Source organism: Giraffa tippelskirchi, chromosome 3 (genome assembly GCF_054371585.1).
Source record: "Giraffa tippelskirchi isolate mGirTip1 chromosome 3, T2T-mGirTip1v1.2.pri, whole genome shotgun sequence".
Classification (NCBI taxonomy): Eukaryota; Metazoa; Chordata; class Mammalia; order Artiodactyla; family Giraffidae; genus Giraffa; species Giraffa tippelskirchi.
The window spans coordinates 88,606,537-88,624,957 of NC_137277.1; the positions used below are offsets into that span (position 1 = coordinate 88,606,537).

At 35.3% G+C, this 18,421-nt stretch overlaps 1 protein-coding gene across 11 annotated transcripts in view; it reads right to left on the reverse strand.

Moving 5' to 3' along the window:
• UBR3 (ubiquitin protein ligase E3 component n-recognin 3) overlaps positions 1-18,421 on the reverse strand; it is a 202,586-nt gene that overhangs the window by 136,173 nt on the left and 47,992 nt on the right. For all 11 annotated transcript variants that reach the window (XR_014079020.1, XR_014079019.1, XR_014079018.1 and 8 more), the window contains exons 6-8: positions 6,954-7,020; positions 1,595-1,725; positions 244-472 (exon numbers count right to left, since the gene is read on the reverse strand). Coding sequence is in view for 7 of the 11 variants with exons in the window: in XM_081577894.1 (XP_081434020.1) it covers positions 244-472; positions 1,595-1,725; positions 6,954-7,020 (427 nt within the window). In the remaining 4 variants the exon portion in view is untranslated. The remainder of the gene's footprint in view (positions 1-243; positions 473-1,594; positions 1,726-6,953; positions 7,021-18,421) is intronic.

Sequence of the window (18,421 nt, forward strand, 5' to 3'; positions counted from 1 at the left end):
CTTATCTATAAAAATACTCAGCTCACAAAAAGAAACATCTCAAAATGTTAACAAGTTATTTGTGAATAACAAAACTGTATTTAAAGTTTTTTCTTTAAATTTTGCTAAAATTTTTCAAGCTTTAACAAGTATGTATTATTTTATAATCTTTTTAAAAGCTACTTTTAAGCATAAAAATAGAGTTTTTAAGGCTAGTTATGCAAAGTATACTTATAAAACCAATGAAAATAATTCTGAGTTTACCTTGTAGCTCACTTTTAATAAGGCAACTTTCCATCATGTATAACAGCACAGTGACCATAATATCCAGCAGCTGACATTCTTCTGTTACCTGTCTGGCTAGCTCTTCATTGCTGAACAACTGAACACTAATATGCACAATTCTGTTAGACATAGTGTCTGATTCATGACTTTTCTTCAATGTCTTCATAATGAAAGCATAATGCTGAACAAAAGTTTTTGTAAAAGCAACCTGTAAAATGTTTTAAACAGGAAGAAAAAAACACAGTTTAAATTTGATAACACATTTTCAACGTATTATACTAGCATTTTAAAGCTAAGATTAGCTTACGACAATGTCCAAGACAACTGGAAAAGTAATTTCAATGATGGTAGTCTTACATTTGTCCCTTTTTTGAAAATTTGCAAAATAGTTTGATAGTTAAAAAAAATATTCAATATGCATTTTAAATTATTAAAGTTTTAAAGCAATTACAAAGATGATTTAAAAACACAAATCTTTACTTTGCACAAAGGTATCAATTCACTGATGTCAAAGTATATCTTCATCCTGTGCTAACTACTTTAGCAATAAAATCTAAAGTCTCATTTGAAAATCATTGAGTTGTTTACACAACTAAACAATAAGTGAGTCAATGTGACTACTCCAAAAGAAATGATATTTTTTCCTATTTGATTTGAAAGCCAACCAATATTTAAGTTTTCTTCTTTGTGTGCCATATACACTTCGTCTATCGTTTTCTTCAGTATACATAAACACACAAAACAGCATTATTAAAGTGTCACTCCTAAAGAGGCTTTACTTCTTAAACCATAAGAAGAGCTAAATCATGATTCACTGTCTTTTCAGACACAAGGCTGTATAACTTTGCCATAACCATACAAGAGTAACTGGTGGGTCCACATCCTCTGAGACTAGAGACTTCACTCATCTACATGTGTACATGAGTCAATACCATTGTGTCTTTAAAAGTTATGGCCAGAAGCTACTAACTCTGTGCTTTCCCATGCTGAATCTCACAATCTAAATTCAGTTGTCCCCATTAAACATTTTCTCAAAGCATGTTGCATCTTTCTCCTTTAGAGAAGTTACTACAATTTTTAACCACATATTTATTTGTGTAATTGCGCTTTTGTTTGTCCTGCAGCAATTTCTCTGGACCAAGTCTCATGCAGAAAGGTAACCCTAAGAATCCTGCTCTGTAAAAGTGCTTTGACTCAGATCTAAAATACTGTGCTTTTTGTGTAGGCCCTCTTTCGGCAACTGAGCTGAGAAATATATCAGAAAGATTTAATGCTGAAAAGGCAAAGAAAGGTGACCAAAGTTCAGAAAAGAAGGAAAAAATGTAGATACCTTATACTCTTGATCTGGAAGCATGTTGAGTAAGAAAGTCACCATCTTCTGGGGAAATTCATACTTTATTGTCCAAAACAATAGCTCTTCTAAGAAACTTTTATGTTTCAAAACATCCATTATGGATTGATCTACATAAGAAAAATAAAATTTATCACCCTAATGATTTAAGTTGCTCATCTCATTTAAACCTTACTACAACAACCCAGCAACCTCAAACATCTGGATATGCCTAAAAATGAAGGCTATCCTTTCAATAATTCAAATGATAATACTAACAATATCAAGTTGTTTCTATAATGTCCACAGTACAATAAAATACTTAGTCCTTATAATTCAATATAAAGTAGTCACTAGAAAAATAATTACTTGTTCTTAAAAATAAGAACCAGACATGGAACAACGAACTGGTTCCAAATTAGGAAAGAAGTACGTCACCTGTATATTGTCACCCTGCTATTTTAACTTATATGCAGAGTACATCAAGCAAAATGCTGGGCTGGATGAAGCACAAGCTGGAATCAAAGAATGCTGAGAGAAATATCAATAACCTCAGATACACAGATGACACCACCCTATGGCAGAAAGCGATCAGGAACTAAAGAGCCTCTTGATGAAAATGAAACAGGAGAGTGAAAAAGCTGGCTTAAAAATCAACATTCAAAAAACTAAGATCATGGCATCCAGTCCCATCATTTCATGGCAAATAGATAGGGAAACAATGGAAACAGTGACAGACTTTCTTTTCTTGGGCTCCAAAGTGACTACAGATGGTGAATGCAGCCATGAAATTAAAAGACACTTACTCCTTGGAAGAAAAGCTACGACCAACCTAGACAGCATATTAAAAAGCAGAGACATTACTTTGCCAACAAAGGTCCGTCTAGTCAAAGCTACAGTTTTTCCAGTAGTCATGTATGGATGTGAGAGTTGGACCATAAAGAAAGCTGAGCACCGAAGAATTATGCTTTTGACCTGTGGTGTTGGAGAAGACTCTTGAGAGTCCCTTGGACTACAAGGAGATCCAACGAGTCCATCCTAAAGGAAATCAGTCCTGAAAATTCATTGGAAGAACTGATGCTGAAGCTGAAGCTCCAATACTTTGGCCACCTGATGCAAAGAACTGACTCACTGGAAAAGACCCTGATACTAGGAAAGACTGAAGGCAGGAAGAGAAGCAGACGACAGACGATGAGACGGTTGGATGGCATCACCAACTCGATGGATATGAGTTTGAGCAAGGTCCGGCAGGTGGTGATGGACAGGGAAGCTTGGCATGCCTGCAGTCCATGGGGTCACAAAGAGTCAGACACGACTGAGCGAGTAAACTGAAGCATAAGCCCTTTATCTAAAATTTCTACTATGATTTAAAACAATTATCTTACAAGAACAATATTCGTGGCACATAATTTAAATAGTAATAATTTTAAACTAAATACATACTATTAAGGACAAACTCCAATTTTGTTTTGAAAAATCTTTATAAGATAATTTATCTATTTCTTTAAAATTATCCTTCATAAATGAAATGTTAACTTCACTAGAGAAAATAATCATTAGTGCATTGCTTACTCTAATATACAAAAGCGTGTACTCTCTTCTGGTAGGAACATACCAGGAAACATATAGAATGTCAGATATGTTTACTTGCACTGGACTCAAGACGCCCTCTTATACAGAGGAAACAGGAAATGGATGTCCCTTTTGAATTAAAAGGTATTCAAAGGGGGACTAAATTATCTACTGGAAAGCCTATTTCTAAAGCCAAGTGCCACTTCTTGAGGGTTAGGCTCTCTCCTGCTTATCTCTGCCTCCTTGCCTTGCTTAATCAACAGAAAGGTCTCAACTGGTACACGAGGAACTGAATTTTTTTAAATTTTACACTGAAGTATATTTGATTACCAATGCTGTGTACAGCAAAGTGTGAATTGAATGTTTTTAATACTTTAGGTTCTCTTTTACCCCTCCAAATGAACTAGAAAATTCTATTAATCTTTACTAAAGCAAACTATCTTGGGATACTGCTCTGAATCATTAACTCTATGTTAGGGCATCAAGTGTCAACTATGGACTGACTCAGTGCTTAAGCCAGAACTAGAGTTAGATGAAAGATCTGAAAAACCAGTATCACATGAACCAAAATACTCAAGTACAGCCCTAACTAATTACATGTCAATAGTCTTCCAGGGTAATCTTGCAGAATTTTTAAATTAACCCTACCTCAATCCTATCCCCGTGCTACAGTTCTTCTATTATTGAGTAATGTGTTCATATCACAGGTGGCTCAGTGGTAAAGAATCTGCCTGCCAATGCAGGAGACTCAAGAGAGGTAAGTTCGATCCCAGGGTCAGGAAGATCCTCTGGAGGAGGAAATGGCAACCCACTCCAGTATTCTCACCTGGAAAACCCCATGGACAGAGGAGCCTGATACGCTACAGTCCATGGGGTGGCAAAAGAGCCAGACACAACTTAGCGACTAAACAATAACATCATTATCTCCCCAGGTAATGAATGGGTCTAAAAGAGTAGCAACTCAGTATTTAATCACTCTCTTGATTTTTTTGTAAAACACTGAGCTTAATAAGACTTAAATCAGATATAACTTTAATCCAATTTTCCATTAATAATTAATAACCACTATTTTCAGAATAACAAATTCATTAATCTAGAAACACTATGATTTAAACTACACAGAGACAAAAATATCTGCTAATCCCCCATCTAACTCCCTTTCAGTGGAGCCTTCAGTATAAGCCATGTGCAGAAGGACTAAAAATAAAAATACAATTATACTATACAGCTCTTATTTGGAAATAAAAATTCTTTATTTTTCAAATCTCACAATTTTCTACTTGTAAAACAGAAATCTCTTCCTCCTGCCACTTCCAGGATATGGCAGCACACATTGCTGAAGCCAATTTAATTCTCAAAATTCACTTGGTACTAACATGATTGAGAATTTCACTGACTACCAAAAAAATATCCTGGCCAGATAAGTGCTTCTGAAAATAATTATAAAGCTGAGCAAAACTAATAGTATTTATTCTTTTTTTCTTTAAACTAGTAGGATTTATTCTTAAATTCATAGTTATAACTCTCTACAAGTTTTTATTAGCCAAAGAAAAGCCTGAAGCTACCATAATTGTATATCAAGCATTAAAAATTAAAGATACATAAACTTTGTTTTAAATAAATAAAATAATCGAATACACCAGAAAAGCTGTGCCTTCTATTAAAATGAAAATAGCTGCTGTTATGTACAATCCAATTTTTCTATCTTCAGACATAAAAGTGGGGGGGCGGGGTGAACCACAATGTCTTCACTGTTATTCTTAAAAGATATCAGTTTCCCAAGATATTTAAAGCACGTGTTATGTGTTTTATGCGTTATGTTATAGAAATCTGGTTAGAAATGCTTTCATTAGTTATGTATGATTACCTTTAAAATCTTGATTAAACTGTCATGACCTTCACAACACCTAAAACCACTTCAAGCGAAATTGTAAAAAGAAATTTCTGAAGAATCAGTATGTGGTATAAATGAATGATAGCTTTTAATTTAGACAGTAGAGTCCAGGCTCTGCAACACACCAGCTCATCTTGGCCATGTTAGCTGAAGTCCTCTAGGCCTAAGCTTTTTCATCCTTAAAACTGAACTTTTGAAAATAGGCAGTGATGTGTTTGTTAGCACAGTGCCTCTTCTCTTGTCCATCATTACATATTCTATTTTCAGCTTGCTTTCAAACTGTTGAATCAAATTCTTGCAAAAACTAAACCACTCTGGACTTCAGACATTTTCAAAAGCAAAAATCACTTCTTGAAAACAGAGTTTCTACTAACTGAAAAAGCCATTTCTTCAATGTACATACTTAAAACCAAACATGATAACTAATCAAGTCTTAAATCTCTTTACTACTTCTTACCAGTAAAGGAAGGAAGGGACAACAATCTATCTCAAATGCAAAAAAATTCAGGTATAAAAGAAAATAAACTTCAACATAAAGTCTGCATAAAAAGTATCTTAAGCCAGAGCTTGACTAGGCTGGAAGGAAAACAATGACCTCTTAACAGCACAAGAGGTATTTTCTGAACATCCTTGAAGTTTAAACTCAAGTATATGCCTAACAATCTCCTCCAACTCAGATGTGTCTCAAGGACTCAGGTAAGCACATGCATAATTCTGGTTAAGTCAAAGAGCCAGGTAGCCAAAATGGTTTCTAATTTCTTTCAGGCATTACAGGTTTTCTGAAGGGCCAAGAAAAAGGGGAACACGTTGCAGGCATGTGTCCTGGAGAGCAAATCAAATTTCATGCCCTCTGCTAACTGCTAACAGTCCATAGGTTGAATGCAGCAACGTGAGTAACTAAGAACAGACTTATAAAATGAACCTCCACTGAAACTGTCTGCTTGGTCCACCTTTCCAAGCAGTCTTGAACTTTCCAAAAGACACACTTGGCACTAGAAAAAGGAGTCTTTTCATGAAAATATTTTAACCTCTGGAGACTTTCTAACAGATCATACTAACCCAGAAAATAAGACTATGCTAAGATTTAGAAATCCATTTCAAAAATGGAGCGCAGGCTACCAACTAGTAACAAGTACTCTCAAAAAGCTTTTAGGGAGGGTCAAGAAAATATGGTGATAAAGCATTTAAACTCTGGGATTTGAATTAAGGGCCTACCTCTCATTAGCTGTTATGCCTAACATGCCTTCATTCCTCATTCATAAAACAGTAGTAACAATAAAACCTACTTCATATGGTTACTGTGAGAATTAAATGACAGAATGCACATGCTGTGATTAGCACTATGTCTAGCATATACAAAAGTTCAATAAATATTACTAATCTATTCCCTCACTACAGGCATATCTACTTCCTCCTTTGCATCAATATATACTGAGTCCTTACTGAGCCCTTAATATGTGTTAGTTGCCATTCATCCTCATTTTCTTTCACTCTTGTTACTTTTTCTGACACATACCTACACTGCTTCCCTGCTGCTCATCCTTTTTCATTCTAGAAATTGCACACCCCGGATTACAAAAAGATACAAATCAAATTAAAGCTTTATACCAAAACGCTGGATCGAAATCAAAAGATTCAATGAAAAGACTATTTTTCTGGTTCAAATATAATATTGCTCATTTTATGAAGAAAACAATGAAGAAAAATCCCAACAGCAAGGGTTTCACTTGCTTTTGAGGTCCCCCACAATCATCCCCTAACAACACTTTCTCCATATTGAACACATATAATAACATAACTCTCTCTTCAAACAGCTTTGATGGCCAGCCAACCAAGTGCTCTTAGTGATTTAAGCATTTTTTAATACAAGAAAAAAAAACAAAATATAAATACCTTTGGTGTTACTGCTTAGTTTGACCCTCTTTCTCTTGCCCAGACCTTGACTCCCATCCTGGTCCTCCTGGAGAAAAACAAAATTAGCATTATCTGTAGTCCTAGTCATGAATTTATATATTTTATGTAAATTTAAATATGCTTATAAATTATATTAAATATAAAATATAGGTGTGCTTACATATTATTAATCAATAATTTTAATCGTATGTATTTGCTATAATAAAATATATTTTAATACTGATAATTTTTAATTGAAAATTAAATTTAAAATTAGCATTATAATTAAATATATCATGAAAATTCTGAGGATTAAAATGTAAGAGTTCTTAATCTTAATCTGCGCCTCTAATGAAAGACTTTCAAATGCCCCCAAATCCCAAAATAAAAATCTTCCTAAGCTTATAAACAAAATATTAAATGCACAAAGAAGCTAAAGGGGAGGAGGGAAAAGATTTGCATAGGAAGGAAGAGGAGAAGGGGAAGGGGGTTAAAACAATGAATAGAGGAAAAGTTTTGGAAGAGTCTAACACAAACAAATGAGTTCAAGAGACCAAGTTCTGAAAAATAAGTACAATACGTTAGAAGCTGGAGTTGATGGTCAAAAAAATAGTAATAAAAACAAATTATTATGTGCTCATGCAAAAAATCCAAGAAGAAAATATATGTATTTCTGCTCACATGTGAGATATCCATTCCTGAAAAAAATACCTCACATTAAAAATAACAAGGCTTATGGGGAATAGAAGAGTGAGGGACAGACCATTCACAACCTATTCTGTAACCAAGAAAGTGTATAACCAAAGAAATAACAAAAGCAATAATTGGTACCTGGGGAGATCATTTGGATGCCCAGGCAAACATCTTGGAGTGGTTTGAGCGTGTCTCACAGGATGTTAACAACATACCACCACAACAGAGTGGGAAGCTAGCTGGCTGAGACAACATAAAGGGAAGAGGAGCAAAGGAAGCAGCCTGCTAGTAGTGAGACCAACAGTGAAGCTAGGAATGTGCCTCTAAAGCAGGAAGCCATGGGTGCAGGTGCTCAGCTCTAATTTTCTTCAAATGTTGCTGAAAAGGCTTCATCTGCCTTCACAGATGAGGGTGTGCTTCTCTCTAGATAAAGGACATGACTGTACCCCATTATCCCAGATCTCCTGAACTAATGCATAGTTCAGGAAAGACTGCACAGGAATCCAAAACTTCCATGTTATACTGACATCTTTTTCCTATTTTCCAAACATTTATGAGCCAACTGGTATTATAAAGACATGTGTGGTAGTATGTTGGCATACTGTCTGTTGTGCTAACCAATTATGCTGATGTCAGGATAGAACTATGGTACAAATTCCCAGACACTTTCTCAATTAAATCAAACCTCCAAAGCAGAAAAGCCTCAGCTTTATGCTGCGGCTCAACCCACTGGTGTAGTATTCTTGGCATACATACCAAGACTTAACTGCAAGTTTCTGACAAGTCCAGCATCAGTCCTCAGAACCAGTCTGGGGGTTCCCAAAGATACCTCATAGCTCAGTCATTCAGCATGTACTAAGCACTTCAATATGCCCTCTGTTAACCCCCACCAAAGCCAGGCCCCTATGGTCAGCTACTTGGCAGCAATAGTGACAGTCAAACTACACTCCCTCTTCCTTTGCCACCCTCACCTTGCCCAAAGAGAAACTCAGCCAGTATGAAATTTGGAGCCATAAAAGACAGATATACGAATGTAAACCATGCCACAAGACCCAGAAGATTTTAAAATTTGAGATTTTAGCTAATAGTCATTTATGCAACTGTTCTCCTGGCCGGAGAAAAAGACACACAAAAAAACTTTTAATATTATATTCCAGGTTAGGATTATTTCACAATTTCAAATAAAAACTTCCTATGAAAAACGTATCCTTGGTCAAGCAATGGCCATGACAATACAAAGTTTTAAAAATTTCCCAAACTTACACTTTAAAGGACAAATAAAATTAGCCAAGCTAGGGAGAGGAAAGTCATTCCAAGAAGGCACAAAGACAAAAGTCGAGAAACAAAGATTAGCCTGACATCATCATAGATGTCAAACTCAGCTAGGAAGGGAGTCTACCTCCATTTAAACAGGTGGAATAATGGGTAGCCTTGTACTACATTTGAGAGATTATATAACAGAACAATTTTCCTGAATGGCAATTTGTCAATACACATATGGAAAGTCGTTAATCTATCATTGGAACAGAAATTCCAGTTCTAAGAATTTATCTTAAAGAAATAATCAGACAAGTGAATAGGGACTATCTGCGTAACATTCATCACAATGTTATTTACAATGGCAAAAAAAAAAACCAAACTTTGGTTTCCAACAGCAGAGCAGGGAACTGGGGAAATAAACTATAGCACAAATATACTCTTTAAAGAAAAACAACACTAGAGTTCCATATTTATTATGACCAGGTAGATGTTCAAAATCTATTACTATAAATTAGAAAAAAAAACATGCTATGAAGGATAGCATATGGAGTATGAAAACATTTAAGTAGTGATACCACACACAAATAAAATCTGTTAAAATATACTCTTTGTTACAGATGTTTAAAACTACCATTAGTAAGAAAAGCAGGTTACAGAATAGAATATATAGCATGGAGCCTCTAAAATATACCATATATAAAATCTGTTAGAATATATATGATTAGAGTAAGTCACCTCTAAGTGATAGAGTAATAGGTAATTTCATCATCTTTTTGCGCTAATATTAATTTTCTATTTATTCAATGATGACAATGAATTATAGCTTTAAGCTAATGAATGTTTTTAATACTAATTATGATTTCCAGTCCTAACTACAACAATCTACTCAAGATAATGGATTAGTGTGTTATCTATTTCAAGTTCTATTTCTTTTGGCCGCACCTCGAAGCACATAGGATCTTAGTTTGCCAATCAGCGATGGAACACCCACCCCTGCAGTGGAAGCATGGAGTCTTAACTACTGGACCACCAGGCAAATACCAAGAAAAAACAAAAGTTTCAAAGAACAGTAATAACTTCCAGCAGTGGGATATTCAGGCATTAAGGAAGATGAAAACAATTTAGTAATCATGACAACAAGACCCCATCCCAAACTCAAGATGGAGGGTTAAGAGTTCTTCCCCTTTTATCCACAAGAAAACAGTATAGAACCCTCGGGGAAAATAATGGGTCCAGTGAACAAGAGAGGAAATAAACAATCTCAACTGAGACAGCATTCATACAGCTCTCAGAAACACTCTCAAAATGTTAACTAGGTTCCTAAGTAGAGAAGTAGACAACACTGCTATGTGTGTTTCAGGCACAGGTAGACTCCCTTCCTAGCTGAGTTTGATACCTATGTCCAATATCAGAGAAGACCCTTACCCAACCTTGCCCCCCCAATCCCCCCAGAAAACAGACTCAAACTCCTAGCCTGCAAAATTTACAGGTGGTTTTTCAACCCAAATTAACCTTTCTTTCTTTGATGGATTTACTGGACAGATGAAAAAATATGAGCTCCATAAAAAGAAGTCAAGTTAAGTTCACAGTTGGTTAAAACAATACTCAAAGAATATTAATACAAAATACACAAGGCCAAAAAGAACATTTAATATAGCAGGTTATAAAAATAAAATCCAAAGGAGATCTTGAGAAACTTGAATAAAATGAAAACATTTATGTAAGCCACTGTAACATGAGACTGTTTGCTTTAAATCAATTTTACAAATACGAAGCAGAGAGGGAGCTCTCAAACTTGTCAGCTGTAAATCTGAAGGGGTAAGTGAGTGAGGGACCTGGGTATTTCATTTGCCCACTGGAGCTTCTGCCAGTTTAGCACTGCTGCTAAAATGCTAACAAAAAACCTTAGGCCTAAAGGAAGCCATAACATGCTTCATGATAAGCTGTCCTTGTGACTCTGTACCAAAATCAGGTCATAATTTTAAAAGGGAATGAAGAGGTGAAAGAGCTATGAACAGCAGAGAATACTGTATAACTAAAGCTAAAAAGTTAAAGGGGTGTCTAATGGAAGTAAAATTAAAATGTTTCCATAGGGAAAAACAAGAAAGGTGCTAAAATTATAATATTTAACACGGTATTGAGAAGAGATTCCTAATAATTAGAGCTATCAAACAAAGGAACGAGTTGCCTCATAAGCTAGGTCAGCTCTCAACCACTGGAAGTGTTTATGGAGAGGCTGATCATTTGTGAGGAATGTCATAAAATCAAACGCTAAACTGGCAAAGAAATGTCTTAAATATTTCCAAGGCCTCCTCACCAAAATTTCTATGATTCCCCAATCTATCTTTTACCATTAATGTAATTTATAACTAATTAAAATCAAACCTTATACCTCTAAAAGTCAAGTCATATTTTTCTTTACCTATTCATTTATGAAAAGTTACTTTATCTTTCAAATGCAATAATCCTGCTTTTGCTACAAGTTTTGATCAAATTAGTTTTAACACTTCATTGGATTCTTTCTTGAATAAAAGCAAGAATTCTGAGATCACATTTACATAGTAATTTATTTTGTTAAGTGATTATTTCTCTCATGTAAGAGTATGAAATACAGAAGACTAGAGGCAAACAAACAAATTAATAAATACTGGTAATCTCTGGAGAGCACAGTTGGAGGTAAATGCTTTCTTTTTTCTATTTTTCAATTTTTCCACTATGGACCTTCAAATTTTATGGTGGCACAGGGGAAAAAATGTGTTTATTTATTTATTTAATTTGACTAACAGCTAAGTGTATCAAAGTCACAAGATTAATGATCTGGTCGATACACATAGATAAATGGACACTGCTTATGGTAATAGCCACAGTGAAAATAATCTTTCTTTGAAAAGTTATCTTGATTTAAACAGTCCTATTTTCTCTAAGAAATTCTCTATTACACCCATGTACATATAATACTGGAGATAATTTTCTTTTGAACTGAATTATCTGATGATTGAACAAATCTAAAAAAAAAAATGAATAAACATAAATTCACATTTTAAAGTACTTCATAAAGTTAAAATGTGTTTCTATTTTATTTCAGCTTCATTCAACACAAAGAACATTTTCAACTCTTATTACATATTAGCTACACACACACACAAAAAAACCCAGTAAGAAGTACTAGTATGAAGAATGTCATGTGTATAAATAGCCCTGCTGAGTACATAATGTTCTGTTACTCTAGGGATAGCAGAGACAAATAACTGACACAACTTGTATGAATAAAATTAAGCAGACAGCAGTATGCTCATTCAAGTAAAACTTTAAACAGGAAAAATCTTGCTGCTGTTAAGAGTTTCAAACCTGTTTCTTCATTTTTCAAATTGGCAGAATTAGATTACGCCTAGGATCTCTTCCAACTCTAACTTACAACATTTTCTAATTGTTGTAACTCCCTCTCTATAGCAGTTTTTGAGATGTCATTGCCCTCGTTTCATCCTGTCTCCCTTTTCATGCTGCTGCTGCTGCTAAGTCGCTTCAGTTGTGTCAGACTCTGTGCAACCCCATAGATGGCAGCCCACCAGGCTCCTCTGTCCCTGGGATTATCCAGGCAAGAACACTGGAGTGGGTTGCAATTTCCTCCTCCAATGCATGAAAGTGAAAAGTGAAAGTGAAGTTGCTCAGTCACGTCCAACTCTTAGCGACCCCATGGACTGCAGCCTACCAGGCTCCTCCGTCCATGGGATTTTCCAGGCAAGAGTCCTGGAGTGGGGTGCCATTGCCTTCTCCGCTCCCTTTTCATATACTTTGCTAAATTATAAGAATGAAATCACAAAAGGGCTTTGTTCAATAACCTTATAGGCCTGTAGAGTAAAGGTGTAGAAATTCCAATCCTTAAGCCGTATACAGCTCTTCACTAAATTTCAAATACAAATGCTAAAAGCAAACACATAATTTGTGACTGCAGTTGCAAAATAAAATGCAATACGGCTTTAAAAGCTTTAATGAAATTTTTAAATGGCATAAAATAGACGTTTGTTCAAGAACATCTATATCTCAGTTCAGTTCAGTCACTCAGTCATGTCCGACTCTGCGACCTCATGGACTGCAGCATACCAGGCTTCCCTGTCCATCACCAACTCCTAGAACTTGCTCAAACTCATGTCCATCAATTTGGTGATGCCATCCAACCAACTTATACTCCATCGTTCCCTTTTCCTCCTGCCTTCAATCTTTCCCAGCATCAGGGTCTTTTCTAATGAGTCAGTTCTTCACATCACGTGGCCAAAGTATTGGAGCTTCAGCTTCAGTATCAGTTCCTCCACTGAATATTCAGGACTGATTTCCTTTAGGATGGACTGATTAGATCTCCTTGCAGTCCAAGGGACTCTCAAGAGTCTTCTCCAACACCACAGGTCAAAAGCATCAATTCTGGTACACTTCTATTATCTCCTTATCCTTTCATCTACTTTCTCCTTTATTTATTCCATCCTTTATTAAATTACTGCTTGCATTTTCATCATTTACATATGTAAAAACGCTTTGAAAAGAACTATAATACAAATTTAAAATACTGAAGTCATCAGTTTTTTCAAACATCATTAGGCTTCGCAGGTGGCACAACAGGTAAAGAATCTTCTTACAATGCCAGGACATGGATTTGATCCCTAGGTTGGGAAGATCCCCTGGAGTAGGGAATGGCAACCCACTCCAGTATTCTTGCCTGGAGAATTCCATGGCCTGGAAATTTCCAAAAGCCTGGAAAGCGACATTCCATGGGGTTGCAAAGAGTCAGACATGACTGAGCAACTGAACACACGTTGTACAGCCCAGGGAACTCTACTTAAATGCTCTGTGGTGCCTTAAATGGGAAGTAAATCCCCAAAAGAGGGGATACACATATACACATGGCTGACTCGCTTTGCTGTACAGGAGAAAATAATATAAAATTGTAAAGCAATATACTACAATAAAGTTTTTAAGAAAGAGGGTGGAAATTCTTATATTTTCCCTCTAAATATATCACATTAAAACTCAATTAACTTACTGCTTATTTATGATTACCTAGGCACAAAAGGAAGCTTTTTCCACCCAAATCACTGGTCCTAATAAAATAATGTTTCTCATTAAGAAATAAAAGCACAATAGAGACCCCAAGTAGAGATTAGCAGAAAAGTTATAATTTTAGTTTCCCTTTTAATCAAATTCAAAACTATATTCTGTTCCTTAAGCTGCAATGAATCCTAGTAAAATTTTAATATGTTCCTTTTCATTCTACAAAGGTAAAGATCAATTCTTTTAAAACTCTCTTACAACTTTAAAATATAAGCTTTCATTCTCTTGAGATATAATAATATAACTATTATACTAAGGAAAACTTTGATCTTCTTTAAAACCCTACAGTTGCCATTTCTGGCTAAAGTGGTATTTCATTATCACGTTATAGTTTTCCCCAACAGACAAGTACCACTTAAATAGACAGGAAAATACATAATCAATTACTGGTATTGTATTTAGCTGTAATCACCAGTCATTACTAGGCTACCAAGAGCATTCAGGAAAAAGAATGGCAAATTTCACATCCTGGTTGTGGAAATTGTGAAACATGTTTACAAATTCTTTGACATTTCTACCTTCTGAGAGGTGGAATTTGCCTCCTTCTGCATTGAACCCACCTTAGCAACTCATAAGGAACAGAATGCAGTGGAAGTGATAGTATGTAAAATTCCAAGGCTAACACAGAAAAGGCTCCAAAGCTGCTGCTCTTGAGTTAACTCACATTGGGAAAAGCCACAACTATATCATAAGTCTAACAACTTGAGACCACCATGCTGGAGAAGCCACATGGAGGCTGAGCTCCCCGTGCACAGTCAGCATCAACTGGTAGCCCTGTCCAAGCATCTTATATCTCCAATTCAGCTGACCCTTCAGATGACTGCAGTTTCTCAGCCAACAAATAACAGGAATCTCATGAGATAACCTACGTGATAACTGCCCAGCTGCCATTCCCAAATTTCTGAGTCATAAAATTGTTAACAAAACAAAAAATGGTAATTGTAAGCAACAAAGTTTAGGACAAATTTGCTGCACAGAAATAACAAGAACAGTTGGGTTTATCCATCTTACATAAAAAACTCTAGACGAGCAGAGAGGAGACCTAGCATCCATTTGCAACTCTACTACTAACAAGATGGAATTCACTTGTTGAGTGGATCAGTTAATTATTTGAAATTCAGCTTCCTCATCTATAAGAAAGTTAGGCAAGAGGAATGTACAGGTCTTTTAGCTCTAGAATTCATAATTTTTTAAACCTTCAAATTGCCTCTTTCTGATTCTCATTTTTGTTTTATTACACAACTTTTCTATTTCTAGCTCAAGATTTGACTTTGTTAGTACATAAGTCAATAAAAACATATATGAAATTTTTGATTAAAAAAATTATGATCTCAATCTTAAAATAGAAAATTTCCTATCACTAAAACCCTTCTATGACTGGCCCTGGGTAATGGTCTTATCTTTGTACTTTTCCATACTTGTCATCTTAAATATGTGTGTGTGCCTTTTTTAAACAGAAAAATACAATCTAATAAAATTTAAGATATGCCTACCCTATAGTCTGGGGCTTTCCAGATGCCACTAGTGGTAAAGAATCTGCCTCCCAATGCAGGAGATGGAAAAGACCAAGGTTTGATCCCCGGGTCAGGAAGATCCCTGGAGAGAGGAATGGCTACCCACTCCAGTGTTCTTGCCTGGAAAATCCCATGGACAGAGGAACCTGGTGGGCTACAGTCCATGGAGTCCCAAAGAGTTGGAGACAACTGAATGACTAACACTTTCACTTTTCACCCTGTAGTCAAGCAATTCCATATCTTAGAGAGTTATCTGCTTGAAAAGAAATACAAGCACTGTATCTTATAATAAAAAATTGGAAATTATAAAAATGACTGGATAAACTGAGCTTATTCATGTTTCAGGATACTGGTCAAACAACTACAATGTATAATATTTGAGTAAACTTTCAATTTAAAATTTTAAAGATAAACTTCATTACTTTTAATCCATGCTTTAATAAACTTATTTTCTCTGGAAAGACAAGCAAAAATGTCTATCATATGACCCATGGTAGCTGAAAATTTCAGTATTTGAATCCCTTCTACATACAAAGCACTAGGACAAAAAAACATTTATCAAGAGCCTAATTTGTATCTGGTTCATGAGAGGTAATATATATGTTATTCCCTTTAATCCTAACACTAGAATAATCATTTTTTCATGAGAAAATTCATATTAAGAAGCTTAAAACCTGGCAGAAAGCACTGTGACACTATGAGGCAATATTCAAACTCAGATCTGCCTAACAAAAACTCAAGTTCCTTTTAAAGAAAAAACAAAGTGGGTATCCCTTCAACTTACATCCAGCTGAACAACTCTACTTCAAATTCTTAAGTTTTCAGATGTCCCAATGACCTCATTTTCATCCCAAGTAAAGAATATGATAAATACATAAAGTACAAAAGTACTTTTTTTTAAGTTGGAGGGTAATTGCTTTACAATGTTGTGTTGGTTTCTGCCATACAAAGTGAATCAGCCGTAAGTGTATATACACATATGCCCTTCCTCTTGAGCTTCCCTCCCACCCACTCCCATGCCACCCCTGTAGGTCATCACAGAGCACCAGGCTGGGCTCCCTGTGTTATACAGCAGCTTCCCACTAGTTATCTGTTTTACTACATGGTAGTGTATATATGTCAAAGCTACACTCTCAGTTCATCCCACCCTCTCCTTCCCCTGCTGTGTCCACAAGTCCACTCTCCATGCCTGCATCTCCATTCCTGCCCTGCAAACAGGATCATCAGTACCATTTTTCTAAATTCCATATATATGTGTTAATATACTATATTTGTTTTTCTCTTTCTGACTTACTTCACTTTGTATAACAGGCTCTATGTTCATCTCCCTCAGTTCAACTGACTCACGTTCATCCCTTTTTATGGCTAAGTAATATTCCATTGTACACATGTACCACAGCTTCTTTATCCATTGATCAGTCGATGGGCGTCTAGGTTGTTTCCACGTCCTGGCAATTTTAAACAGCGCTGCTATGAATACCGAGGTGCCTGTGTCTTTCTTAATTATGGTTTTCTCAGGGTATATGCCCAGTAGTGGGACTGCTGGGTCATAGGTTTTATTGTTAGCTAAAAAGTAGTTTTAAATAAACTAAAAGTTTAATTATAAAGATACAATGTAAAGATCAAAAAAATCTTACTGTCTTTACATATAGAGTATACTTCACAAACTCTAGGTGGTCTCAGCTACTACCACAAAAATGGCATTTTACAAGAATGCAAATTGAAATGAAGTATTTTGAAGTTGTCACCATCAACAAGTATTTACTGAAACATAATTATAATTCAGAGAAGGAAATGGCAACCCACTCCAGTACTCTTGCCTGGAAAATCCTATGGACAGAGGAGCCTGGTAGGCTGCAGTCCATGGGTTCGCTAAGGGTCGGACACGACTGAGCGACTTCACTTTCACTTTTCCCTTTCATGCATTGGAGAAGGAATTATAATTAAGGAGCAAATGATTATATAAATTATATTACACATAGAAGTTGCTGAAACAAAGAATCCAAGAGAAATGAACAGAAGGAACACAGAGAGGACCTAAAGAAGAACAGAATAAAAGCAATGATAATGAACAAAGAAAGGTCCTATTTCAAATCCTCTGATATCCCTCACAAACTTACCTCTAGAAGAAATTCAAAAGCACCATCCCCCCACCCTGGGCGCACACACACACAGAAGGATCTCATTCCAGCACCTTACCATAAAATATGGTGTTGCTACAATGTACTTATGCACAATTAAAGTCACCACTGGCTATTCAAAAGTAGTATACTAAAATGCCTATCCAATTTGTTGAAAATTAACAAGTTCCTGTTTATTGTTAATTAAATGAGATTCCACAAAATGGTACATTTTGCGGGAGCCTCCTTACAGGAGAAATATGCTACTACAAACTTTAAATTATAAGGCATCAGATCAATTGTAACATATCCATAAAAGAAATCGTGCTTTCAAAAGAAGGATATTTGGCTTAGTTCATATGACAATATCACATCAAAATGGTTTTCAAAGGAAAAAATTGTAAATGTTTAAAAACAATTTAGTTTTTAAATGTCCAACATTAAATGTATAAATCAATAAAAATATGCAATTTAAGTATTATAAAAACCAAGATTATAAACAAATATAGATCAAAAAGGAATTTTTCACTATAAATTGTATACTAACAAACTACAGGAATGCTATATGTAGTTTATTAGAAATATTATTAATAAACTCTATAAAAACTTACATTTCAAACTGACAGTCTATTTCTCAGTACTTTGCTTTTTTTAATAACTCTTGAGATATAAGATATAACTTTATTATGAGATTAGAAAAGAAGCTACATTTCATATTCTTCTAGCAAATTATTCTAGAGTTAGCTAATTTTTTTTTTAGTAATTTCATTGTACATATGAC